The 25,941-nt window shown below is 47.6% G+C and overlaps 1 protein-coding gene across 1 annotated transcript in view; it reads left to right on the top strand.

Moving 5' to 3' along the window:
• The window catches only part of PTPRS (protein tyrosine phosphatase, receptor type S), a 98,003-nt gene that overhangs the window by 5,769 nt on the left and 66,293 nt on the right, over window positions 1-25,941 (top strand). The window contains exons 2-5 of the mRNA XM_026067169.1: window positions 12,434-12,579; window positions 13,539-13,680; window positions 21,904-22,092; window positions 25,497-25,505. Coding sequence (XP_025922954.1) covers window positions 12,434-12,579; window positions 13,539-13,680; window positions 21,904-22,092; window positions 25,497-25,505 — 486 coding nt within the window. The remainder of the gene's footprint in view (window positions 1-12,433; window positions 12,580-13,538; window positions 13,681-21,903; window positions 22,093-25,496; window positions 25,506-25,941) is intronic.

Below are 25,941 nucleotides of genomic sequence, written 5' to 3'. Positions count from 1 at the left end.
GATGGAGAAAATCTATATGCATGCGTTTGCCACATCTGTGTGCCAAAACTAGGGCTTTTACTTCATGTCAGACTTTACTAGAAAGCTGATAGTTATTTCTTTGTGACTTTCCCTTTTGGTTGTGCTTTTCACCCAGTTCTTGCATGCGCTGCCAGGAAGGATGGGGATCCTTCTGGCATCTCACTGAGCCCCTGGTCATGTCAGCTTTTCAGCTGTCCCAAAGGGCTTGTAGGGTTGTGTCTTTTCAAGACTGATTAGATGTTAATCTACCGGGTCACTGAAAGGAATCTGCAAGGGTATTCCCACTCTTTTTATGGCCTGGGAAGCCCAGTATTATTCTTAGAAGGCAAAGCAGAGTGTTTTCCAAGGACAGCAGACCAGAGGAGTGTTGTTCTTTGGTGTGCGTGGGATGTAATCTGGGCTCGAATTGGCCTGTGAGAGACAATCTCAGAAGAACAGTTTTATTTACATTGCGCCACTCTCTTCTCCTCCAGTCGAGGATTCTCTTGCAACATAATTGGTCCCAGTTCCCATCTTAGACAGCTATGAGGTTCCCTGCACTGCAGCTGCCTTTCATTTTTGGGGCTTGTTCAGGTTCATGAAAACAATCACGGTTTCTGCCATCTGCTGCGGATGGTCGAGCTAACCATCATATGGGCTGCTGGCCTGGCTGCGGGAGCAGGAGGCAGGAGTGTCCCTGCTTCCATGGTCTGTGACTGCGCCTTCCCTCCTCTTGCTTGGTAGGGTTGCTTTTTTGAGCGAGGGCTTCTCTTGCCATATTATTGTCCAGTGTAATTAGTCTCAGTCTTGGTTTGGGGTTCTCAGAATGCAAACGTTAAATAGCCAGGTTACAGTTTGGCAGAGGAGCTGCTTGTTCCGTCCAAGGGCACAGCAGATAACAGCGTGACTATGGAAGAGATCACAGCTAACCTAGACTTGAAGGTTGCCAGGAAAGAGTATTATAAATATATTTTGGAAGTCTGCTGCTAAGCCTTTGAAAGGGGATATTGCAAGGAATGATTTGGACAGTTGACATGAGGAGTATGGATTGACCTCCTATTTTTGTAGTATCTTTGTGTAGAGGATTTTTAGCATGTCCCATCTTGCTGTTGCAGACATGAAATGTTGCTGTTTCATATGAGCTTGGTTAAAACCAGTGTCGTGGTTGTTTCATCTGTAATGCACAGAACCCTTTCTGTTTCCTTTGGAGGCCAAGAGGAAAAGCAAAGCTTTAAAAAAGCAAAAAATAAATAGAAAGAACCACAGCTGGTTTCTCATTCTACAAAGTTTCTCTAAAGTCCTCCAAACCTTTAATTGACTCAGGAGCATAAAATTGAGAAGGGGAGAGAATGAAAGAGTGTGTGGAATGGCGCGAGCGATTTGAATAATTTATTGTCCTTTGAAGTTGCAAGAGAAATTTCAGCTGCCTTGGGGAGTAATTTCTCCCCATTCTGAAAGGGTTTCTCCTTATTTTAAAGTCATCCAGAGGATGATAGTTTTGCATTTTCTGCATAATTAATGAGAATAACTCCCCACACACACTCACACAACCTCTAAAGAGTGTTGGAGTGATGAAACTTGGTGGTTTTTTTAATTAATAAAGTCAAATTAATTTGGCTATGTCCTCATCCTCCCTCACCTCTGCTAGAATTCATAGATTTATTTATAAATTAGTCTGAGCATGCTGTTAAGAGTGACGACATTTACAGATCTTTAGCCTGGACTTTGATTTGTCTGTATGGAATTTCTAAAAGAGGATGTAGGTTTTTTCAGTTCATCTATTAAAGATCTCCTTGACACTGGCTCTCATGTGATCATTCAGTGAGCCAGAAAGATGCTTCATCTCTTGTTTTTCTTTGTCTACCTGCATGGGTAGGATCTCTTTGATTTTGAGGGTTTCCTGTGTTGTTCCTCCTTTATGAATGTTACCATACTCCCCTTTTCTTATGTGTCAGATCTGCTAATTGTGGTTTATTCCGATAGCTGCCACTTGAGGGACTGCCTTCCTCACCTGAACGAAAGAGGCATTTTCTGCCCAGGCCCCACGTGCCCGGAGGGGCTGCATTACAGCCTASATTATAATAAGACATCATCCCTTGCATCTCTTGGCAGATGTCAAACATGAATAGAAGCCTGTACTGCTCTGAGAAAAATCTCCCCTTCCTCCATCACTATCTTCAATAAAAGAGTTTCAGGATTCTTTGCTGCTACTTTTCCATGATTCCATCTCTCTCTCTCAAGTTTTGCACTGTCTTCTTGGCTCACTGAATCTCTAGTTACCCCAAACCTGAATTCATTAGGTCACCACTGCTGCCAGTTCTCAGGGCTGTGGTTGGATTCTCCCTTTTTCTTCTTTTGTGCTGATGCACCCACTGCAAATCTGAATGATGAGTATTGTGTTTCAGAGGCAGAAATTGTCATGACTTATGTGGTAGGGTCAAAGTTCATGTCTGTTAAAGGTTGCATTCATCCATTAGTCATGGATTTATTAGGTTTTGGTTTCTTGTTTTTAGATCTCCCATCTTGAGCTCCCTTGACATCCCAGTCTTGATTCCAGTAGAAACTGATGAACAGTACAAGCTCACAACGTACTGTTATGACCTGGGTTAAGGTATTTCAACCTAGGTACCCAGAATCTTCTTCTGCTCCATAGAAAATGTGTGCAGAAGTCACTTACCAGAAAGTAACATAGCTTTTATTTACATGAGTAGAAGAGCAGAGTTTTATCATGCAATATTGCATTTATCTGGTGTGTCTTTCAACCCCAAATGATCCCCACACGCACGTACTTAGCTAGCAAATCTGATTGGGATTGTTCGTCTATTGTAGTGCTGCAGCCTCTTCTCASTTGGTGATGCAAGGCAGAGGAACCCAGCCACGTGTATACATCTTGCAAAAGTCTGTGTCATATCACTGAACGAAGGATCAGACCTGACCTCTCTAATCACATCCTGGGGGCTTCTGGCACTGTGCTCTCTCTGAAAGACCATGAGATGCGGAAACTTGTAGCAGTTTGTTTTCCCCATTGCTGCTGAYTCTGCTGCCACTTTTCAGTGGCTTGGGACCTCTGCTGCGCTATAATAAGACGGCATGGCCCCCCGGGAGTTGGGATCCTTGCTTGTTAAGCTTTCTCTTCTTTCAGACTTGTCCCACAGGAGATGTTTTTTGTGTTCTGGTATCCCCTGTGGACTCTGGTTCTTTTAATGATTCAAACAGAGCAGCGGAAGTTGAGCAAAGGGCCAAGTCCTTTCTAATCGTGTCTTCTCTGGTTTGTAGGCAAATCGAGCTTCTCTGAACTGCCGATGTCGATGACACGGCTTGAGCAGAAGCTGTCTTAGCAACTTAGTTCTGGAGGGAACCATGGCAGGGGGAGGGAGAGCTCTCTGCCTTTAGCCTCTGATTGCAAACAACCTGGGATTGCTGTCATGGCATTGATGGACAAGGGGCCCTCATTAAGTTGCCAGGATAGCTCCGTGGCTTTCTTGCTCTGCTCTGCTTTGTTATGCCTTGTTGTAGGACTTGTGGAGAAATATGGGATGTGATTTTGTTACAGCTGATTGAAAGCACCTGCGCACCCCCAGGGTCCTGGCTTGCCGCATTGCTAAGGCTGCGTGTGCTCCTGTGCTTGCTGGCCCTTCGGTGGCTGATCCCAGGGCTGCCATCTTACATGACAGCCTTGCTTGTCTGCTTCGGCTCTTGTTGGTCACGAGGAGCTCCTTTCTTTCAGGCATCTTGATGCAGTGCCAGTAGGTGAATGAGGATCCTGGCCAGAGATCTGTCAGTGTTACCACCTACTCACTCCTTTGCCTCTCAGTTTTATTGTAATGAGGAGGGAAAGTGGAACCGTGCTGTGCCGGGTGCGTGCAGTGTGCAGAGAGAGAAGCGGTTAGTACACCTGAAGCACTCTCCGTCCAAACAGGTACAATGAGGAGTTTGGGAAACTGAGGCAAGGGACGAGGACATTTGTGGAGTGGGGCTGCAGAATGCATTGAAAAGAAGATTCAGAGTCGTACCTCCTAGACCACATTCCTTCTTGGCCATATTCACTACTCTTAAATGCTGTCTCTCTTCCATCCAGTCTTGCCCTCTGTGCAGAGCCCTGTTCTGCTGCTGGGAGCCAGCTGCCTGCCCTGCCCATGATTACAGTGCGCCCTATACATCTGCATAAATCACAATGAGAACAATRTTTTCCTTGGCTGTAGCAGGGTGCCAGTTCACTAAGGCTGGGACCGACCTGTGACTGTGACAGATATCCTTTGTGCTGTGAGGAAAGGTGGATCCTTTCCATACGTACGGATGTGTGATAGTAGCCTGGAGAGGTCCCAGCTGAAACTGGATGACTTCATACTAGCCGCTGTTCCCATGCGATAAGGCATGGTCCCATCCCTTAAAACTATCTGTTTAAATAGACGAGAAGCAAGGATTACGCTTCCCCTCTAGCAGGCAGGATAAAGTGGTTTTTCTCACCTCGGGTGTCAGAACTAGGAATAGATCTTTGGTATCCTCTGTCTTCATCCTGCCTCCACTCCTGCAGGCTCATGCCTCCTCTTCCAGAGGGTCTATATCTGAACGCATTGCAAATAAGGAGCCTGAAGGCTGCATGCATGTGCCAGGTTCCCAAAATTACATCCCTTATGGCAGGAACGGCTGGGAATGGTACCAGCTATGAAAGGTCTGCTGCCTCATCCTGACTGAGGGGAAGGGTGGGAGCTAGCAGCACAGAAAATAGGCGCGTGGCAGCAGTGGGCGTTTGAGGTGGTTTGACAGCCAGCGCAGTAATGGTGAATGAAACAAGTTCTTGATCTTTCTCGTCCATTTCTTGCGTGTGTCAAATCCCATGCTGGGTCGCATCCTTCGCTGCTGTCCCTCCTTCTCTGTGGGCTTGCAGGAAGGGGACAGAAGTCCTTCAGCTGACTTTCCCCCATGTCCAAATAGGAAACAGCCTTGAATTTGCTTGCGTATAGCCCAGCCTTTCTGAGTCATGGAAGGGCTTTGGTGAGTCAACAGGAGAATAGCAAGGGGGAACAATTTCACTTCCAAGAAAAATGCCCCCAGTCTCCTTTTACCCTCCTTTCCCCAACCTTGCCAGTCCCATCTCCCCKAAGGGAGCCAGGAGCTGCTGACAGTAAGAGGAAGTCTCTGTCTGAAGCCTATAATTATCCTGTCTGCCTTCCCAGAAAGGGCCAGTTGGGGAGCGAGCGTGCTCCTGTTTCAGAGACCAGCCCTGCATTCTGCTGCCTCCCCAATTGCTGCTTAATGGACTTTTTATGATGATAAGACGACTGGGTTTGGGAGAAGTTATTGACGGGGAAATGGAATATAATTCACTCCCTGTTTGTTTGTTCTGTCAGAAAACTCTCATTTCAATTTTATTTGTGAGGCACTGAGAAATAGCCCTTAGGAAAAAAAAAAAAAGGCAGAATGTGTCAGTAAAACCTTGGATTTCAAGGGGACTGGAGGCTCCACAGGAGCTCTCCGAGGGGTGTCTTCAATCTTGCTGAGTGTCTCCATAGAGACACCCCCCACACCCTTCCCCACAGCCTGCACCAGTCCTGCTCCCTGTCTGCAGTTCTCACTCCTCTCATGAAGAAAAATGCAAATTCTGGAGCCGTCTTTCTTGCCTCTACCCCTCCTGCGAGCTCCCCCGCTCCCTGGCACTGCTGCTTTGAAACGCTCACCCATTCCAAACACCACGTTCTTGCTCCCCACTCTCCATCTGTCTCAAATTTGGCTGCTCTCTCCTGTTTTCATCTGCTCCTCAGCTCGTCTCCTTTATCTAATCTTCACTTCCTTGCTCTGAACAGATCCCTCCTCTCCATCTTGCTCAAGTTCCCTTCTCCCTGTTGATCTCTTCCCTCCTTTCCTCCTGCTAAGGCTCTTCCTGGCTTTGCTGTCCTTTCTTGCCTCCTCTCCCCTCTTTAGCTGCCCCTTTCTCTCTCGGCTGCGTTGAAGCTGTTCCCTTCGTCCTCTCCGTTTGCCTCCCAGCCTCTGGCCCCAGCTGCTCAGCGCTCTCGCCTCTTTCCCGCAAGCACGGGGCATCCGTATGCTGCACGCGAGCAGACCGCGGCAGCACATGTGTGTAAAACGCGTTTCCTGAACCWGCAAATATCCGCTTGGCGCTCAGCAGTAGCCAGATCGCACGCACGTTCCCGCAGAGGCTTTCGGAAGGGGAGATGAAAGCGCTACCGCGCAGCGCCGTAGTTAGAGGAGTACCTTCTCCGGTTGTGAGGCTGTCAGCAGCCATGGAAAATGGAGATGGAGTTTCACTAAATCAGTGGAAAGTTTCTGCCAAAAAACAAAAAGGGGGGGGGGAGGAGGAAAGGGGTGGGTTAACCCTTTGCATGCCCCTGAGAAAGCTGTGGGATCCCTTCCCTGTTGCTCTTGAAGTTAGCAAGGGGTGAGAAATAGCCTGTCAAGAGCGATGTCGCCGTCAGAGCTAACATGACCTGGTTGTTGGGAGATTGCAAAGCTTTTGTCTGGCTTTTGCTTTTCATCTACTTTTCCCACCGAGAAGTGCATGTGGAAGACGGTCTCTGAGTTCTGTCCTTAGTGATTCTGCCTGGTTATTTTTTTTTCCTGTGTATTGTAATATTTAGAGGCTGTAGTTGTGTGCAAGACCACCTATAGCGCTGAGTGCTGAGCAGAGCTGCTCAGAAACCCTCCTTTACTCCAAATCGCTGCTAGCGTCTAGACCAAGGCAGGCAGGTGTGAGAAATGAGGATTGTCACCTCGGCGCTCCACGAGGCAGACAGAGGTACAGGGGGAGGGCGAATGCCCAAGGTCAACAGATAATTTGCATCCAAGCAAGAGACCTGAATCCCGATTATGGGGATCATCTGAAGCCTGGACGAGTAGGTTGGGGTGTGCTAACAGCAAAACACCCCTTGACCATAACTGGTTTAACTGCCCCATCTTTCACCTTCATTCTGGGAAAGCAGAAGGGTGAATTTTGATCTGCTCGGCACGTCCGAGCTAGGTAATGGTTGACATTGGCTAACGTGCCCCATTTCTTGTAGAGCGGGTGTACTTTTGAGGTGGCCAGCTCTGCAGGACCCCCGGGCCACGTGTCGAAGGTGGACCGGGAGTGGTGGGCACAAGGGCAGCTGCCCCGTGAGTTTAGGAAGGCCTCTGCGAAAAGTCGGTGTAAACGGCAAGAAAACGGCCTGCGTGCTGTGCTCTTGCTTTTTTTCCTCTATTTTCTTTGGCCGGTCGCGGGTAGAGCTGCGAGTCCCTCTCCGCTCCCCGTGGCGGGGGGGAAATGGGCATTTATTCAGCAGCYGCGGGAGGGGCAGAAACGCAGCTCCTGGTGTGCGGGCTCCCTGGGTCAGCGGGGCGGGCATGTGGGCCTCCATCAGCGAGCTGGCTGCGGGCGCCGGGGGCACTGGAAATGGAAGCAAAACCTTTCAGACCATGTGTTCGGTGACTGTCTTTTGTCTCCGCGGATTTTTTTTTTCCTGCCGTGGTGGGCGAGGGGGCCCTTCCAGCCAGGCTCACGCAGCTCGCCGTGCTGGGGCCGGGTGAAGGAATTTAAGTGGTTTGTCTTTATTTGCGGCCCTGTTGTCGAGGTGCTTTCCTGGAAGCGGCTGCGGGGTTTGGGGGAGGGAAGCAGCTGCCGCGAAGCGCGGAGGTGAATTTCCCAGTCTAAAAAGCAGCCGCAGGTCCCTGCCGTGGGGCTGGAGAAAGCCGGCGGTGGCGGGGGGCCAGAAGGAGCAAAGGTGGGAAGGTGTCCGCAGCCCCCCAAGAGCCTGCTGGATGCATGAGGCCTGCGCAGCGCGGGGAGGCCTGCACGGCGCGGGGAGGCCCAGGCCGGTTGCTATGGCAACGGAGCATCGCGGCCTCCCCGGCGGCGCCGCCCTGGGGCTGCGCGGGCAGAGAAGGGACATGGCGGGCGCCTTGTCCCCGTCCCCGTCAGTGGGACACAGTGTGATTTGGAGCTGGGTCTTACTGCCAGCYGTTTTGGTTCCCCCCGCGTGTGCCACCAGCCGGCCCAGTGTCCGGCAGGATTGAGGTTTTCCTTCAAGGGCTTCGCAGTGCGGAGCAGGGCCCGTCCGTGCGTGCACATGAGGAAGGCAGCTTGTGTAGCCCAGGCTGGAGGACGGTGGAGCTGCTTGCGATTTGCTCTTGTTGACCCACCCCATACGTCTCCCGGGTTGTCCCATATTCCTGACTAAGCACCCGGGGCAGGGGTGGGTTCGGCCAAGGGCAGCTGGGAGGATGACCGGCATTGATCAGGAAGGCTGCCGTGAAACGCTTCAAGATCAATTTTGTCTCAGAAAAGCCCGGGGAAGTCGATATTCCCCTACCGTGACCCGCCTCTGCCCCTTCCCCCATTTGTGGCTAGCTCTGGTCTACCATCTCTGAAACGTGGAAATGAATGCGGAAAAGAGGCCGTGTTTGGAGACAACRTGGCTGCGTTTCGTGCCCAGGCGGGTCACCTCCTCACCTGTCCACCTCGTGGACGGAGTTGCCCAAGCCATGCAAGGTTGTTACTGAGGTCTTGCCCAGCCGGTCTGTGCTGGGAGACTCCCCAGCTAGCTGGGAAGTAGCCTGGCACTTCCCACCCCATTTTTTTGCAGCTCTCTCCGCCACCGGTGCTTCCTTCGATGGCTTAGCAGGGCTGGTGTGGGTTTTCCTCTCAGCCCTTGGAGAAGCGTCTCCTCGCCGTGCCTGGAGTATTCTAGGACAGTGTGGGGAAGGACTGTGCTGCGCCTGCCCCATGGTGCGCTCTCCAGGGCTGAACGTATCGCCCACCTCTCTGGGCCTCCATGAACCCTGGTGATAGGAGGGGCTGYCAGGAGACCAGGCGTGGGGGAAGAAAGGGGTCTGTGGGGCATGTCCCTAGCTGTGCTTTCCCCCCCCCCTTTCAGTTGTCAGCTCAGCTGAGTAAAGCCCCCCTGTGCTCCTGCCCCTCTCCCACCCCTCAAACCACCTCTGGGGTCTCCATGCCTTTCTCCGTCTTTGGCTTCTGACGTTTCAGACAGGCATATGCTGGCCAGCCTGTCTCCCTCGCTCCTCATCTATCGCTCGCTATTCACCATGGCAGCAGTTCCTGAGGGACGTTTGGGTTTAAAGGGTGAGATGTCCCCTCCTTTTCCCCACTCCTGCATCTTTCAAGCTTCTTTGCTGTAAAGCTCCTCGGACTGTTTTGGCGTCTGCATATTGTTAGAAAGGAGACGGTTTCTTTATACTTGAGTGCACTCGAGGGACTTTTTTCTGCTTTGGTGTCACATGAAGGGATGAAGGAAGGAGCTGCAGCAGCAGCGGGTGCTCATTTGGTGGAGAAGTGTCGGTTGCCCCGGCTGTCGCTTTTGGGGAGTGCATGGGAGGTGGGCGGCAGCTGAGTGCAGGGAAAGGCTCTGTTTGACTCGATGGCTTTCCATTAAGCTGTAGAGAAGAGTCACAGGTACACAGCAGTCCTCCAGGCTTTGCAGCCTTCTCTCCCGAGACCCAGACCTCACAGGCAACCTTTCCTAGTAGGAAAATTCCTTAAAGCTCCAGTTTCTTCCACTCCTGTTTCGATACTGCAAAAACCAGGCTGTGCTGCTTGGCAAGCAGAGAAAGGGAGGGAAGAAAATGGGACCACAAAACCTAGGTGGAGCTTGAACTCGGTTTTTCCAAGACTGATTTGTTCTCCCCTTTCCATAAGGGGAGACTGGCGAAGTGATACAGAAGTTGCTGGATTCTGTGCATGTCATCTGGAAAACGCCCGTCTCTGAATGATTTCTGTTTGTTTATTTTAAAAGGAGGCCCTGCAGCCTTGGCATAAGCCCCTCCAAGGATGCTCRCGGTGTTTGGCTGTCGCATGGCTCCTTCCTCCTGCTTTCGGAGGCTTCCGAGGCGCTCTGCGGAGCCGAGGCAGGAATCCTCGCGGCGTGTCGCGCTGCGTGCCAGACCTGGCGCAGCGGCGCTGCGCCAGTCCTACGCGGCACGGAGGAATTTGTTTCAGCTTTGTGTCATCGCCACCTTGCCTGTGATAGCTCTGGCTTTCTCCTTCCCCGAGGGGAGAGGGCTGTTCTGCGAGTGGCGTGGGCTGGCGTGACAGGCGCGGTGGTGACTAGGGGTGCATAGGTGGAGAGCACGATGGATGTTTTATTGGAGCAGGAGGGGGATCAAAGTCTGGGGCTCGGAAACTTGGACGATTTTAAAACAATAATTCCAGCTTTGATTTTCATCTCTTTTCCTAGTGAGCAGGAAAATCTAATGGATTGTCTGAGAGGGATTTTTGGTTTCCTTTGTTTCTCTCTCACTCTCCAAAAGTGACTTTATTGCCAGCGGTTCAGCATTGCGATGAGCCCAGGAAAGCCGTGTTCACAGAGCAAGTCAGCTTGCTTGTGATCACATGCTAAGTCAATGGAGGTCCTAACACGGACTGTTGAACTATGACTCCCGTTCATTCTCTAATTTTTGGAGCACGGTCCCTTTCTCTAGGCCAGAAATACTTTTTTTTTTTTCATCAATTGTTCTCTAATCGCACTGCTTGCACCCATTTAAGCACATATGTGACATTAAGGAGTATTAGGAACTTTCATTTTAGGTTGTGAACTTATATCAATAGGTTATTCTTAAAAAGGCCTGGTCGTTTTTGGCTGTACCTTCAGAACTGACCTCTGCAAACTCTTCAGATTTTGAACGTAGGAGAAGAGAGGATAGAAGTGAGGTTGCAGGCAGGGTGAGCATTTATATCTTAGCCTGAAGCAAAGTTTTGGCTTTGCCTTGCTCAGGTGGAAGACAGATTTCCCCACTGCCGGTGCCTCCAGAGTCACTTACTTGGTAACCTTTAGCTGTAACATTGCAAAGACGACTCTGACCTCTAAATATAGATTTAGATATTTATAAATCTAATGCTTTGTACACACAGCATTTGGTGGGACATAAACAGCTCCAACAAATTGTATTTACCTCCAGCATGGAAACAAATGCTTGATTGCATCACATGAGCTTGCTCAGTAGCTTTTATTTATATACTGCTGGCCACACCAGGCAGGGAGGAGGGAATGCTTCCTTTTGTCTTTCGACCCCTAAAAGACCCTGAAAACTTTTCTCTAGCTACCATTTGCCCTCTTCTGAAGCTCTTTGGTAGGCAGTTTGCATCTTGTTTTATAGACTCTGAATATGTACATATAAATATACACATTTCACAGTCATGTGGTCTACTTTCCTCAAGAATAACAGACGGCAACTTTATGATCTGAGTGATTTTATTTGAACACAGCTGTGGCCTTGTGATTTAAATATTTCAATAAATTTTAAGCTAACTAGATGAGAGGAAACTGTGAGGGAAAACAGGTTAGAGTATGGAAGGAAGTATTCCCTGCGGGTAGAGGAGGTGGGGGCTCTGCACAGATGCTCCTGTCCTTGTCTTCCTCCCATCAGAAGGCCCCTGACACCTTCCTTGGTTGCAACACCCRTCCCAGCGTCCTCTCCCCTCCCTGCAGGCGTGTTCTTGAAGGCCATCAGGCCTGGATGGGAGTCAGTGGCGGGCGTGCTGCAAGCTCAAGTGTTGGGCCCTTGGGCCCAGGCTGGTTAAAATGCAGCCCCAGGCTGTGAGTGTGTGTGTTCAGGCCTCACTGCACCTTTGAGCAGCTGGTTATGAGAGGGGTTGGAGGAGCTTTTGGCTTCTTTTCTTAGCAGTATGAATTCCTTGTTTTTCTCAGATGTCTCATGATGGGAAGGGGGAACTGCAGGAACAGACTGCAGACTTGGCTGCCATGCTCTTGGTCTTGACAAGTGGTTTATTTTAAAATGATGATGACTTTGGTTTGTTGTGCTGCATCGCATCAGCTTGCCTATTCCAAAAGATGGCTTGCTCGTCATTGTGTAAATGAATCGGTGAGGGGCAGGGRGAAGGTTTACAGATGAAAATAGAGCTGCTACAGCCAAGGATGCTTCACATCCCGAAGCCACCCTCAGCCTATTTCACACCATCATCTTCAAGATCCTTGTGTGCTACTTTCCTGCCCCATTTATTTCATGGTGCTCCCACCCTTTCCCCTTGCCTTGGGTAGCTATARATCCTGCCCATTCTGTGGTGATTTGTTCATCTGGTGGGATCTGGGGATTGCAATTCAGTACCTCTAGATAATGTTTCCAGCTCTACCATGGACTTTTGGTGATGATCCTTAGATTGGCTTTKTGTGGGCAATTTCCCCTGTGCAAAACAGTTCAGAAGTCCACTCTTCAGAAGTCAGAGAGGCTTTGCAGGATCACCTCACTTAAATCCGACTGTAGTATCAGACCCTTAACATTTTGTGCTTTAGTTTCTTCATATGTAAAATGGAGGTAAAGAATGTTCTTTTCAAATGAGCTACGAGGTTTAATTTTATCTGGGATCATTAGAGAACAGCAGTGATAGCGCTGAGATTAATTACAACCAGTATTTATTAGAGTTTGTCTTTCCTTGTGTCAATAATGACATTTCTTTTTTTTTTTAAAGGTCCCCCTGTGTTCATTAAAAAACCTGTGGACCAAATTGGTGTGTCAGGAGGGGTGGCCTCCTTTGTATGCCAAGCGACTGGAGACCCGAAGCCACGGGTCACCTGGAACAAGAAAGGGAAGAAAGTGAACTCCCAGAGGTTTGAGGTAAGAGGTGTCCTAGAAATCTGTGTGTGTGTATGTACAAAGAGAGAGACGAACACCAAGCAGCTAGGGCCRTTCTTTGGCCGTTCTGAGACACGATAATAAAGGGAGGCTTGGAGGAGGAGGAGTTTTAGCTGCGGGAGTGAGATGCAAGCTCTTGGCCATGTCAACAGCTGGGATTGTTCCAAAGCAAAAGAGAACTTGGCCCACTTACACTACTGGAGTTTTTTGTTTTGTTGATTTTTTTCCCCGCTTGGGATATTATATAAAGCTGCCTTTTGCCTTTCCCTAGAAATCCCATCTAAGCTGGTGCTTTTTCAGCTGTACATGCACCTTTCATACCCATCCATGTCTCATTATTTTAACCCTGGGACAGCCTGAAGTGAACATTACAACGTCTGTAACTGTCCTGGCAGCCAGACCCAAGCCATTGGTATTGTTTAGATAGAAGTGAGAGTGGAAGAACTAGGACTAGGAGGTCATCCTGTGGAATTCGCTGTGGGACTCAGCACACAGCTGCCTGGCAAGGCAGAGAGGAGCGTTGTGGTGTCAGCTGCCCGGGCAGGTGGTGGGCTGAGCAGGGGTTTGTCATTTTTATTTTGTTTTCCCTTGGTCCATGTCCCCCTCTTTCTCCACAGATGTACACTGAACACCCAGTCCATACCCCCCCCCCCCCAAACCTTGCTCATTGCTTCAGAGCATTTGAGATGTGCATAGCAGCTTTGGTAGGCTGGGGAGAGAGTTTGGTATGGGACAGTTTTCTGGCGCCTGGAGGTCAATGAAGAGTGAGAGAGAAGCTGACCATGCTGGTTACGTTTAGGGGATTTTGGGGCAGCTGCAGGAGTGTGTTTGTGAGTGTGCATGTTTGTATATATGCTGRTGCCTCCTGTAGAAGCAGGGATGAACCTCCTACTTGCACCCCAAGGATGCTTACTATGTCTGTGTCTCCCTTTATCCCACAGACAATTGAATTTGATGAAAGTGCAGGTGCTGTTTTGAGGATCCAGCCCCTCCGGACTCCCCGGGATGAGAACATTTATGAGTGTGTTGCTCAAAACCCTCATGGGGAGGTCACCGTCCACGCTAAGCTCACCGTCCTCCGAGGTAAAGAGCATGCCTGTCTGCCTTGTGTAGGTGTCACAGGGGAGAAGGGACCCTTCAGCTTCTCCTTCCTTCAGATGAGGGAAGGCTGTCACAAAACAGCTCATGGACAAGGCACAAAGTCCCCCCCCTTTTTTTTTGGTCCATTCTGGCCTGCCAGATCTGTTTGCTGTTATTACCTCAGAGAGTCATAAAATTGCTGTGTAAGAAACTAAGCCAGGCTGCTTGCTAAAACAGGACCTCTTTAGAGGGTTTGATTGGATGATAGACTGAATTCCTTTCTAACTTGGATTACCCTATGTTTCTATGATCTTCCCTCCCTTCCAGTAAAAATTCCATCCCCAGGTTTGTTTATGAGCAGCACAAGAAAGGCTCCATCCTCCTCCTCTGAAATGTGATACCATTCATCTAGGCACTGAGGAAAAGCTTCACTGAGGAATCACTTAATGTGCTGAGGCTAAGATGATATGTATCTGCAGGGTTTCATGCTTGCAGTTGGTAGCAATGCCAGCATCTTTCCTTGTGCAGGATACCCATCTTCCCCCTTCTTCTAGGCTCCTTCCCTCTTCCCAGAGATATTTTGCTCCATGTACTCTCCAAGAACACTTCTCCTCTCCATTTGATTCTTTTTTTCACTTGTCCGCACTATAGAGGATGTTTACATGGATTCCTCCTTCGTGTCATCTGTTTGAAATATGCTCCCTGAACCTGATGTGGGGGAGGGCACAATATGCTATTGCTGTGGATGCCTCTGGATGTTTATTGTTATTATCCTGGAGATTTATAAAACTGCTACATGAAAAACTAAGCCAGGCTGCTTGCTAAAACTGACTTGCTTTAGGGGAAAAGATGCATGGTGTTCACMGTTCAAACCACAAGTCAAGTGATCCTGGCAGAAAGGCCCATAGGGTGTGGTGGATAACTGAGAGCTCCTGAAGGGGAAGTTAGCTTGGGGGCATTAGCTGTTGATGGAGCCATCAGCAGGACGTGCTATAGGAATGCTGTGGGCTTTTGGGTAGGGACACTTGGAGTAAGAGCAGTTATTTCTGCAGCSAGCATTGCTAGTGACGGCTATAGGTGCTCCTGGCAGTGTGTGTGGTCCTCATAAGGCTAAGTGGTGGCTTTATCTGCATGCCAATTGCTTTTTCTCCAGCAATTTCAGTGTTCGCTCCAGGAGCATCTGAAGTCCTTTTGTTTGAACGACAGTGAGCACATCCCTAACAGTACAGAGCTAAATTTGTGTGCAAATCCCTAACATACAACAGTAAGTAAAGGCCAAACATAAAGGGCACATGGCAAAGCCCTTTACCTCCCTTGTGCTAGGAATCTTCCTCCTGCTGCCCACCTGGCAGGCTCTGTGCTGTCAAGACCCTGGCTGCCTTTGAGCATGCAGGCCCATGGTCCAGTCATGCCTGACAGGGTTGTGCAGGTGCACTTGTCTTTGTGCTACTCTTTTGCTTCTGCCTGGCATGCCATTTAACCTTATATTAGCAGCACGTGGTGGGATGTCTCTGTCAAGAGACTGGAACAAGGCTTTATGACAAGAGTGAGTCTAGCTGTGGTTATCCCAGAGGGCTGTGAGCCTTGTTCTTCATCTTACTCCCATGTATTCCTTGAGGGCTGTGACAGCTTGGGAGAAATGTCCTGTGATTCAAAATTTCTGTCCTTTGAATCTACCCAAGAGCAGTGGCATGAGAGAACATTGTCCTCCAGCTGCTGCCCTAGCAAATCCTGTGGATTCTTGCAGTGTTTGTAAGGCACTCTCCACAGCAAGCAAACTGCAACGTATGGGGAATGACGAGTTGTGCTCAGTGACTGTCCTTAGGAATCGAGGTTCTTTGTACATGTCTTGTTGCAGTTCTTCCTTCCGGTTCCAGCACTGCACGCGTGTCAGCTAGAGAGACAGGCGATGGAACAGGAGCTACATCTCCCCACCACTTCACTAATTACATACTTTGCTGATTCCACCAGAACGTTATTACTGTGTGCTTTGCTCCTGCACTGTGCTGCCTTCCACAAGCATTCCTGCTCCATTTGCCTAACAGGACCTTGTTAGGTAGCTTTATTAACTGACTGTGCAAGAGCAGCTAGGATATCTAGTTCATGAAATTTGAAGGAGCGGTAATTAGCTGCAGGCCTAGGCAAACAGGTTGTTGAAGAGCGTCAAAGATGTAGTTTTTACAGCATACCCTCACCTTCCCTGCTCAGTTGGAGTTATTCTTTGCTTGACATTTCCTTAGCTTTCACATGGCAGAGAGTGTCTCCTCTTTATCCTCATTTTTAAGTGCTGGGAGAGTTAAAAGGACAAAGCACAAATCCACTAACTTCCACAGTGACAAAGTTAGCATGCTGGCATCTATTCCTCTCTTTTTCCTCCCCCCTTCTGCTTTCACCCACTCTCCTGTTTGTCTTTTCTCTATCCTTCCTTGCAATGCCTCCTCCTCCTTTCTGTCTTTCTTCTCTCACTTTCAGAACTAATGCTTAACATAAAGATGGGGGCTGCTCCACAGCTTGGAGATGAATGTGAGCTGTCATATGCAGAAGCTGTTACCCTGGCATGCTGTGGAGTATGGAAACCTGGGCCCCAGCTGTTACAAACTCTGCAGAATGGGGTTTGTAGTAATTCTGCAGCCTGTTGGCTGTGCTGTTGTAATCACAGTTAGAAATACATGTGTGCACCTTCATGCTATACACATGTATGAACAGTTATGGGATTTCTGCAGCACCAGTGCAGCCAGTCTGAAGAACAGAAGAGAAAACCTTCTTCCCTACTAGATGCAGCTGCTGCAGGGACTGGGAGTACAACCTTTTTTGCTTATGCAGATGACTACTCCTGGATCAGACCCTGATAGAAATCCACATGTGTTCACTTAAAAACAGGAAGCTGCAGGAGAGGAAACCTTTGGGACCGAGCTTCTGAGAAGCAAAGCTTGTGATGGACACCGTTCAACTTATCCACAGTCTCTTAACACCAACTCTGCTGGTTGTTTGTCCTTCCTGCTCTATTTCTCAAGGGATCCGAGTTTTGATAGAGCTCTGGGGACTTGCTGTTCTTTCCACAGCTGGCTAGACATAGTGCCTGCAAATCTGATTCTTGCAGAGTCCAAAGAAAAGGAAAGGAAGTGTTTTGGGGAGGCATTTTGCAGTTATTGTTGACTCCAGCTGCTGTAGTTTTTCATTATGGCTTAGACAGAAAGTAAGTTAGTTGACACAGGCACCCCAGCTCCCAGTTGGTACGGTTTCTCTAAGCTCCATGCTCCCAGGAAAGATATATTTTTTTTAATTATTGCTTCTTGTAAACAGCTTATGCTTTTGCTCCCCTTCTTTAGTAGCCTGAGACACAGATTCTCTAGAGCAGCCGTGCAGATGCCACCAAGGATTGTGCTGTGCTCTCAGCAGCTGGCTGGGCTGAGCGGGCAGGGGAGCCTTGATGCAACTCTTTGCCTGTGCTGCCTCCACGGCTGGGAGGCGGCAGGCTGGATTTCAAGCGGGGGCAAGGCAGGGCTTAGCTCTTTGCTTTCCTGAAGTTGACAGAGGGCGTTCCGTGGCGGTTACCCTTTGTGAGTGCTTAGTAAATGCAACGTGAATTGCACATTGATCCCCTTAAAACCAATGCTTGGGTCCAGTTAAGTGTAATGGAACAGAATTTTCTCGGGCCCGACAGCTCACTGAATACTGGCCAATGCTATCTTTTCTGGAGGATTACTGCACTCTGGAAAATTGAGGAAAACTGCTGTTATATAGTGGTAGTTATTACCAGTGTATGATTCGGGCTGCTACAGACAGGCTTTCAAAACTTCTTTTCATGTGATTCTTGATTGTTATTTTTATGAAGTATTCATACATTTCTCTAACAGTTCTGGCCTGACATTTTTCTCACACATTTTCTACTCAAAGGGGACATCTGGTGTGGGCGAGTATAAAGTCCTAGCAAAGTCTCTGCTGTTTTGTTGTTTTTTGTGATTGTTGGCTTTAGGTTAGCAACAAGTAAACAAAAATGAGTTCTAGATGCTCAGTAGAAAGCATCAAGTCCCACAAAAGCACGCCTTTAAGAGAAGCTGGCCCTTCTGAAATGTTACCTTACCACTTGAAAAGCTCTTGGCACACTTTCTTCAAACTTGTCTTGTTTTGCTGTTCTTATAATGACCTGAAAATCAAGCCAAGTTGAAAGCAGATTAGTTTTATAGTTGATGAATAATATCGGAGTGACTTTAACTCAGATGCCTTTATAAGGAGTGTACGTAGGGATACGTTAGTGTCTGGAAGGCGGTGTATTGCCTACACAGTTATGAAGTCCAACATGCATTACCAAGAGTGTGTTTATTGTCTATAACCATGTGAATTTTTAGTAACATTGCTAGGCTACTTAGATATTTTCATAGCAAGATTCTCAGATGAAAATATATGTAATCAAAAGGCAGAGCATGTTACTAAAATTCCTGGCATGTATTTAAATTGTCTTGGGAAGTGTGATTGCAGTTAACTAAGACATAGGTGCATACATATTGATGGAAAGAACTTGCTTAAGTAATTTTGTCAGGTGTATAAAGCCGGGATACCTGTTGGGGCAGGGGCAGCTTTGGTGGTCGTAAACTTATATGAAAAGTGCAAGAATGAGATTCAGGAGTGTTGAATCTTGATCCTGATTCTGCTTAAAACTAGTGTTACTCAAGTTGCTGCATCTCTTTTGTTCTTGGTTCCCCCGCCTCGAAGCGGGGATAGCTGACTGCTTAGGGACCCGCCAACGTCTATGAGCTGGGCTGCATATCTCCAGAGAAGGGCAAAAAATTCCTCCTCTTCAACAACATCCTTATTGTAGCTGTTTGCATTCAATACATAGCGAGTCTGTACATGCTCACACCCTCCTCCTCCTCTAAATTATTAAACAACTAAGCACACCCTGCGGGAAAAAGAGCAGCAGCAACACCCGCTTTATCTTTCTTCATCATCTTCATTTCCAGCACAGCTAATTATCTAAACACAGAACTGCCAACTTCTAGAGTGACAAGGAGACAGCGAGTACCAGTGTCTCTGTTTGCTTTATTCATATGACTGTGTGTGTGTCAGCTCATGCGCCCAGGTTGGTTCATGGTGTGCCATGAACCAACACAGAGCATGTCCTTCAGTCGGATTTATTATAAATGAGTGCTGAAGTGCTCCTCTCTTCTCTCCTTTCCTCCCTCCTTCCCTCTTCCTGCCCTCTTTCTTACCATACTTTGTCCAATGGCCTTGAGGTAATTCACCAGCTTTTTTTCAGGAGAGGCCTTTAAAATAGTCCAAGAGCAGGTTTGCACAAGGTGCTTGAGAGAATCTATTCATATGGCAAGTGCAACACGTGAAAATATTTGCCTGCATAAGAGAGCAAGATTCTCAGTGGCAAGCAGCTGCCCAGATGTGCCCTCCAAGCTGCTTCAGCTTGCATCTCGGGTCTGTCTTCTCGCAGTCGCCTGGGCTGCTTTTAGAAAGAGAATTCACAATCCAAGCCATTCCTTGTTTATTTGTTTGGTAACAGGTTTGGACTGGTGTTTGGGGATTGAGGGGGAGGGTGGTAGGGCATGTGTGTGCATGTCTTGTGGGGATTGAGTTGAGACTGTAATTGCATTATTACAGGGAATCCAATTGTTAGGGGATGAAGACAGTTTCACTTTCCTGGCAGGAAGGAAATCTGAGCACTTGAATCAGTGGAATATGTGATATTCTGAGATGCTTCCTTTGCTGATCTGATCCTCAAATCTGATCACGCCTCTAGTCGCAGTTGTTTTAATTAAACTCAGAGGAATTCTGCACAATGTGCTGCAAGATTAACATTTTTGTTTAATTAGAAACACTCAGTAATAATAGTTGTAGCAGGCCTCCCCCAACACACACGCACGTGCACGCACAGACACCCTGCCAGTCAAGAGGGCTATTCTCTCTGCGGATTAACTGGTTCGTGAAATTAACGGACCCGGGTCTGAGCCAGGTGGAGTAGCATCACCAGGGAGCAGGATAAAAGCAGTGATCAATAATGATGTCATCTGCAGCCAATGCGGCAGCGGCTCCGCGGCTCCCTAACAACACACCACCGCCTGGTTAAATAGGAGAAGGGAAGAGAAGACTTTAAAAGCCTGGCTGAAAGCTGTGCAAAGGCAAAGCAATTCCCAGGGTCCCTCCGTCCTGAGCTCCCTCCTGGGAGGGCTGGGGTATTGCAGCACGCATGACTTGCAGGAGCACACGCTGTTTGGAGACTCCTACAACGCCCAAGCACAGCCTGGTGAACGGAGAACTCAAAGGTTCGGTTCAGTCCCTAGTTAAAGATGCCTGTGTCTCTATTTAGAATGTAATTCCCTGGTTCAGAGATGCTTAAAATGCACCAAAACGACTACCCCTTTATACTACTGTAAGTTGTCCATGCTAGGAGATCTGTATTGCTTTAGCAGTTATAAAATGGTGTGTGTTTTTGTTTATGGACAGATTCCTTTGATATATGGAGAGAGGTGTGGTTAATACATTTCACTCTCCAGTGAGTCACAATAGATCCTTTATAACCCTGCATGGATGGTCAGAGAAAGGAAACAATGTCCATTTTCAAACACACAATCGAGGCATTTAAACCCTTTTCTTCCCCGCAGTAGCTATGCACTGCTAATAACAGTATTAGACAAGAATTTCTTGGCCTTGAGTAACTTCAGAGCGCTGCACAAACCTTTGGCTCTGCCCTGATGATCTGCACAGGTTTTCGGAAGTTTAATCATGAGGCACAGCGTGTGGAGTAACTCTTACCCAAATCACACGCGTTTGGAGCTCTTTATAGACCAATGCTGGGATCTGGCAATTCAGCCAACAGAAAAGGCACCCAGTGTCCTCAGCACCACCAAAGCGAAGCCGCCAGCTTCTGCATTTGTTCCACTGTCCCTGGTTCAGCGGTACGGAGCTTGGCTCCGTTACTTCTGATACACAGTGTGCTGGCAGTGCGAAACGAGCTCTTGTCACGTTTGCTGTTGGCGAGGAGGTTTCCCAAGCTGAGCACCGAAGCAGGGGGTTCCAGCCCTTTTCTGCGGCCATTGCGAGAGCTCCTGTTGGTGTCAGTGGGGGGCTGACCAAGGTCCATGTTGCTTCTTGAAAAATTCCACCTTTTTAAAACCCCCTGTGTTATTCGCCTCCTGTTCCCTCACCCGCTTTTGGGATGGATTTGATGCTATAGGTTCCTGAGTCTGGGATTCCTCAACACGTGTCATTTGAAATGACAGAGACTCCCTGTAAACTCTCTCCATGGGGGCTGCAGCCTCCTTCCCAGCTGCCCTCCCCTGGAGATGCATCTTGTAGGAAAACACGGCATGTTCCTGGGCTGCATCAGCCAGCCCAAGAGAGCTCTCTTCTGCGTGAGCTGGGAGGTCATGACAAAGACTGTGGGGGAAGCACTGTGGTTTTATATTAGTTATTGCAAATTAGTCAACATCAGTTAGGATTGCCCTCCTCGCCCTCGTTAGTGAAGGCAACGGCAAGATTGAGAGGAAGCAGGGAGCTCTGTTGAGCTGTCTTCTAGGTGCTGGTGCCACATCCTTCCTCTTCTAGGGCAGCAGCACTCTGAGTTAATAAATCTAAAAATCACACCCTGTCTGACAGCACTTGGCTTACTGTTGTTATGTGTGTCCCCTCTGGTAACCACAGCTGGGTGATATTCTCCTCTCCTTTCTCTCCTAGTTTCCACTGTGTGTTTGACAAGCCTTTTCACGAAGTCACTTTCATTATTTCTCCTGTGCGGTTTGTTTCCGTACRGTGGGGCTTGGAGGGGGAAGAGGAATCTTTCCTTTCAAGTGTGACCTGTATAGACTGTACTTGGCAGCGCAGGGATCTTTGTCATATGTGTGCACAGCTTCTGCTGTAAAAACAAATAAGTGCAAGTCACTTAACTAGCAGAGGGATTCAGTGCAAGGTCTGGAGAAACTTTGTGATGACTATACTCCTGCYCCAAAGTTTTTGGACTAACAGATTGCATTTAACTGTAGAATTTTCTCGTGGGACATTAGAGTAGTCACATGAAATGCATAAGCTAGTAAATTGGACTATTTAATGTATTTTCACAGGCCATCTATGGACCTCTGTAGCCTTGTTTTTGATTGCATTGCACAGGAGTCCTGGGCAGCAAGTCTGCCTGATGCTTTCTTCAGTGTATTCCACTAAACTTCAACTGCCCTGAGCCCTAATCATGTTTAACCGCTCTTCATTTCTTCTCTACCCCACCAGAGGATCAGTTACCTCCTGGCTTCCCAAACATTGATATGGGGCCCCAGCTGAAAGTGGTGGAGCGGACACGAACGGCCACAATGCTCTGTGCAGCCAGTGGGAACCCAGACCCAGAGATCACCTGGTTTAAAGATTTCCTGCCTGTCGACCCCAGCGCCAGCAATGGGAGAATAAAACAGCTGAGATCAGGTAAGGTCCTTAAAGAGAATGCTCAGAGGTTTCTGAAACAGAGAAGGCTGCTGACAGATATGGGCCCCAATGGAGTGGACTGGGGCATTAGCTTGTCTTCATTTCTGGGACTCCCATTCTTACCCAAGGAGTGTTTGGAGTATTTTCCCTTCTGTCCCATCTTCCTCACCTTCTCTGCTGCCTAGTTGACACAAGAAACATAGTCAGCAGGGAAGCTAGTTGCCATCTAGGACTGTAACTAGCCTGCTGTCCCGGATAACGGTGCTCTTCCAGCTCAGGTGGAAGTGGGAGTCAGAAGGGGACTGATGGGTTCCTCCTCGGACCAAAAACTGGGCAAGGAAGAAAGAGAGAGACCACTACAGCAAACATGGCGTTTTAGACCACATGCAGCCAGGATGGGGTCTGCAGCTCAGACAGCCTCTTGTTGTTGAAGCATGATCCTGTTGGTGTAGACGGAGCCCCTCAACCCTGGGGTTGAAGAACAGCTCTTGCAGAATCTTTCTGGCATCAGGTCCCTGCAGTCATCTCTGGAGAGCAGTTCTGAGCATTYGCGAGTGAACCCATGGAGTGCCCATGGAGTGGATCTCCATGAACAGATGTACCCCAGCTCTGTGGCTCTTGTCAGTTCTTGTCTTTCCCCATCTGCTTGTCCGTCTGTCTCTTTTGTTTGTTTTTTTTGTTTGTTTGTTTGGTTTTTGTGCGTGTGTCAATGTGACATCTCTTAATATTCACATTTCAGGAACTGTTTGTATACTTGTTGAATCTCCCAGTTCACAGTGCGAGTGCGTGTCTGGGTGTGCAAGGAGGACACAGGTGTATTTATCTTTGATTGCTACCGATAAAGCACCTCCATTTCTCAACTTAAAAGCCTCTAGTTTCTCTCTGATAACTGCAAATATGAAGCAACCTTTGGAACCTTTAACATCTGACAAAGGCTAAACCAAAAAGTAATCTAAGTACTGCTTGGACCGACTGCTTTGACCCAGCCTAGAGAGAACAGCATGTGTGTGGTTAGGCTTAGCAAGTGCTAAAGTCGCTTCAACTACTCAGAACATTCCTTTGGCCAAGACGGAGCATTTTTAAGAGAGTTTTTTTTGGCAAAGGAATGGCATTATTGTAGGCAAAGGGAGAGCAGAGGCTTCAGTGTAGCAACTGGAGTTGCTATGTGGGTATCTGACATTTTACAAGTCAGCCAGTCAGGTGATAGCCAACTACTTCTACCCAGACCTTCGCTGTCTCTGAAGTAATCAGTTCTGACTCTTGTAATGCTAGATCTGAACATCAGACAACATAACCACCTGATTTTTCTCTTGCCATATTTGACAAAGGATCTATATAAAGATTTTTAGTTCTGTGGGCCACCCGTGATAAAGATTCACTATAGTCCCAGCTCAGTGAAGCTTTCATATACCTGCACAAATGCATCCTTATTCAGCGAAGCAAACTTAAACGCAGATGCTGCTTTGTCTGGATTTGAATGTATTGTTGAATCCCACAAACACAGATGAGACTGACCTGCCCTTTTTATTGTGAAAGCTGAGTCAAATGCAAATAAAAAAAATCACTCAGCATAAATAATGAGAGGTAAACTAGAATTATGTCACGCTCTGTGACCATGATCTGAAGTGTGAGTAATACACAGGCAGATTATTTTTAATACACTTATCAGCTTGATAGAATGCCTTTATACTCCTTAACTGGGTTTGATCTAGTGTTTTCCTTAAAGCCTCTTGAGTGCTGCATTTTTATTCCAGTGAATTGGTTAGCCTTAGGGTAAAGGCCCTTGGCCCTTCTGATAAATCTGAAGATACCTGCCAAGAATTAATCTCATTTACAGCTGCTTTGAATTAGTAAACTGGTGAAAGCCTGACACGTCCCTGTTGTCCTTAAGGGCATAAACTTGTTGCTTCCGTCTCTGCCGTGAAAGGGAGTGCGGACTCCTGGTCACGTCGAAGGACTGATGGTCAGGACTTCTGAGTTCTCTTCCTGGTTTGTGTCTGCTTTTGTGGCCTTTCAAAACTTGCATGTTCTCTGATGCAAAGGCCTGAGAAAGTGAAAAACGCATTTACGTCAGGGTCATCTGTACTGTGTTAGTATTTTGGCCAGTGGAAAGGAGTTGTTTTAAGACCAAGGCAGAGCAGATTCAAGTGCATATTTGTAACTTGAGTGTAATGTATGCAAGGTGATACTTGCTTGAGTGCTGATGATGTGAGTGCTGCTAGTGTCAGAACTTAATTTAACACATTTATCTTTACAGAAAACAAACTTTGCTGCCAGARGTGTAGCACTAGCACACATTAGGGTGTTGGATGCTTCAGGACACTGCTAATGAGCTTCAGAGTCTTTCACCCACAGGTCATCARTATGACTCCGGGCCAGCTCCTTGGGGATTAACAGTTATAGCCAACTAATGGGTGTTTGACGATCCTTCTGTGAACAGGAGTGTAGGGAGGAGAAGYGACCCTGGTACTAAATCACAACTTATCTCTGTGCTTGTGTGCTAACAGACTTGGCATAGAAGCCAGTAACTGTTTGGGCAGTGAAGACTTGACTGTGCATCGCTCCTTGATGGAGCCCGGGACAGAGGCAGGCTGATAGAGCAGCCAGCACAGGACAGTTGCCCAAATTCTGCCATGGCGATGAAGTCATCAGGGCGGAATCCATGCTGCTTTATTATGGARGGTGTTTAGGACTGAATTTTTACTGATATGCGAGTTAGTGGCAAACATGCAAATTAGCTCATTAAATAGTACAAGCAAAATGTCATATACACGGAGCTCTGCAAAATTGGGTAGCCATGTCCAGATTTGGTTCTCATTTATATTAAAACAACTCAGTGTTTCACTGGCAATGTAAAGGGACCTCTGAGAGGATGGTCATTATATTCACATCATGAAGTGATATGACATTAGCCATAGAGGCATTTCTCTATCCAGTGTTGTTTCTTCTCCTCCTCTCCATCTCCAAATACRTTTTTCAAGCGACTGGAAGTCTTTTAACACTTGAGGGTTTTGACTGAATGAAAAGCTGAGTTGTGAATCAAAGGAGAATGGGGAGAACCTCTGTTCTAGGCCCCTGCCTTCCTTAGACTCCTATGCGCCTCTCAGCCTTAGAGACCCAGGTTGTCTAAGAGTTCAAGTGGTCTTGTTGGTGGAAGAGAAATGGATATTTCTGCTTTGCTCTGACACGAGCTGTCTCGGGACATTTCAAGTAGAAGCCAATGTCCTTTGCTCGCCCGTGCCACCTAGGGGGGATAACGAGAGGCAGTGTGCAGCCAACTTCTTATATAATAGAAACACTAAAACCTTCTGTGTCTTGTGTGTCGTCTTCTGTTTCCTAAATAACTGGTTATAACAAAGTTATTTTCTTCTTTTTTTCTTTTTTTCATTATTTTTTACACTCAGAGACCTTTGGTAAGTTTGTTCAATTTAAAAACAAAACAAAACAAAACAAAAAACCCCAAACCTGCTAATGTCCGGATTTGTAACCCTTGCCCTTTAAACTAATTCCTTCGTAACAGCTTTTTGAGAGGCATGCTATGCATTTCTTCTACTAACTCTTTCAGTAAGGATATTCTGCCCTCTTAATCAACTTCCACAGGGGTATTGCAGGCTACAAAAATAATAATAATCATCCTAATTAATATATCTATATAAAGAGATAACAGCTAAATATTAACCTCCTAACATTGGACAGATTTTTTTTGTAACTTAGCAACAGTTGTCCTGGAATTCCCCAGTTACACAATAGCTTGTACCCTGGAACTGTGATAATTGTGTTCACACCTGCAGGAGGTCTTGGAGTTTCACATCTAACAGAGTTATTGGCATTTTCTGAAGGGAGAAGTGG

The sequence above is a fragment of the Apteryx rowi genome, unplaced genomic scaffold (genome assembly GCF_003343035.1).
Source record: "Apteryx rowi isolate R43461 unplaced genomic scaffold, aptRow1 scaffold_254, whole genome shotgun sequence".
NCBI classification, from domain to species: domain Eukaryota; kingdom Metazoa; phylum Chordata; class Aves; order Apterygiformes; family Apterygidae; genus Apteryx; species Apteryx rowi.
The sequence above is the reverse complement of the archived record's forward strand: the minus strand, read 5'-3'. Positions and strand labels throughout refer to the sequence as shown.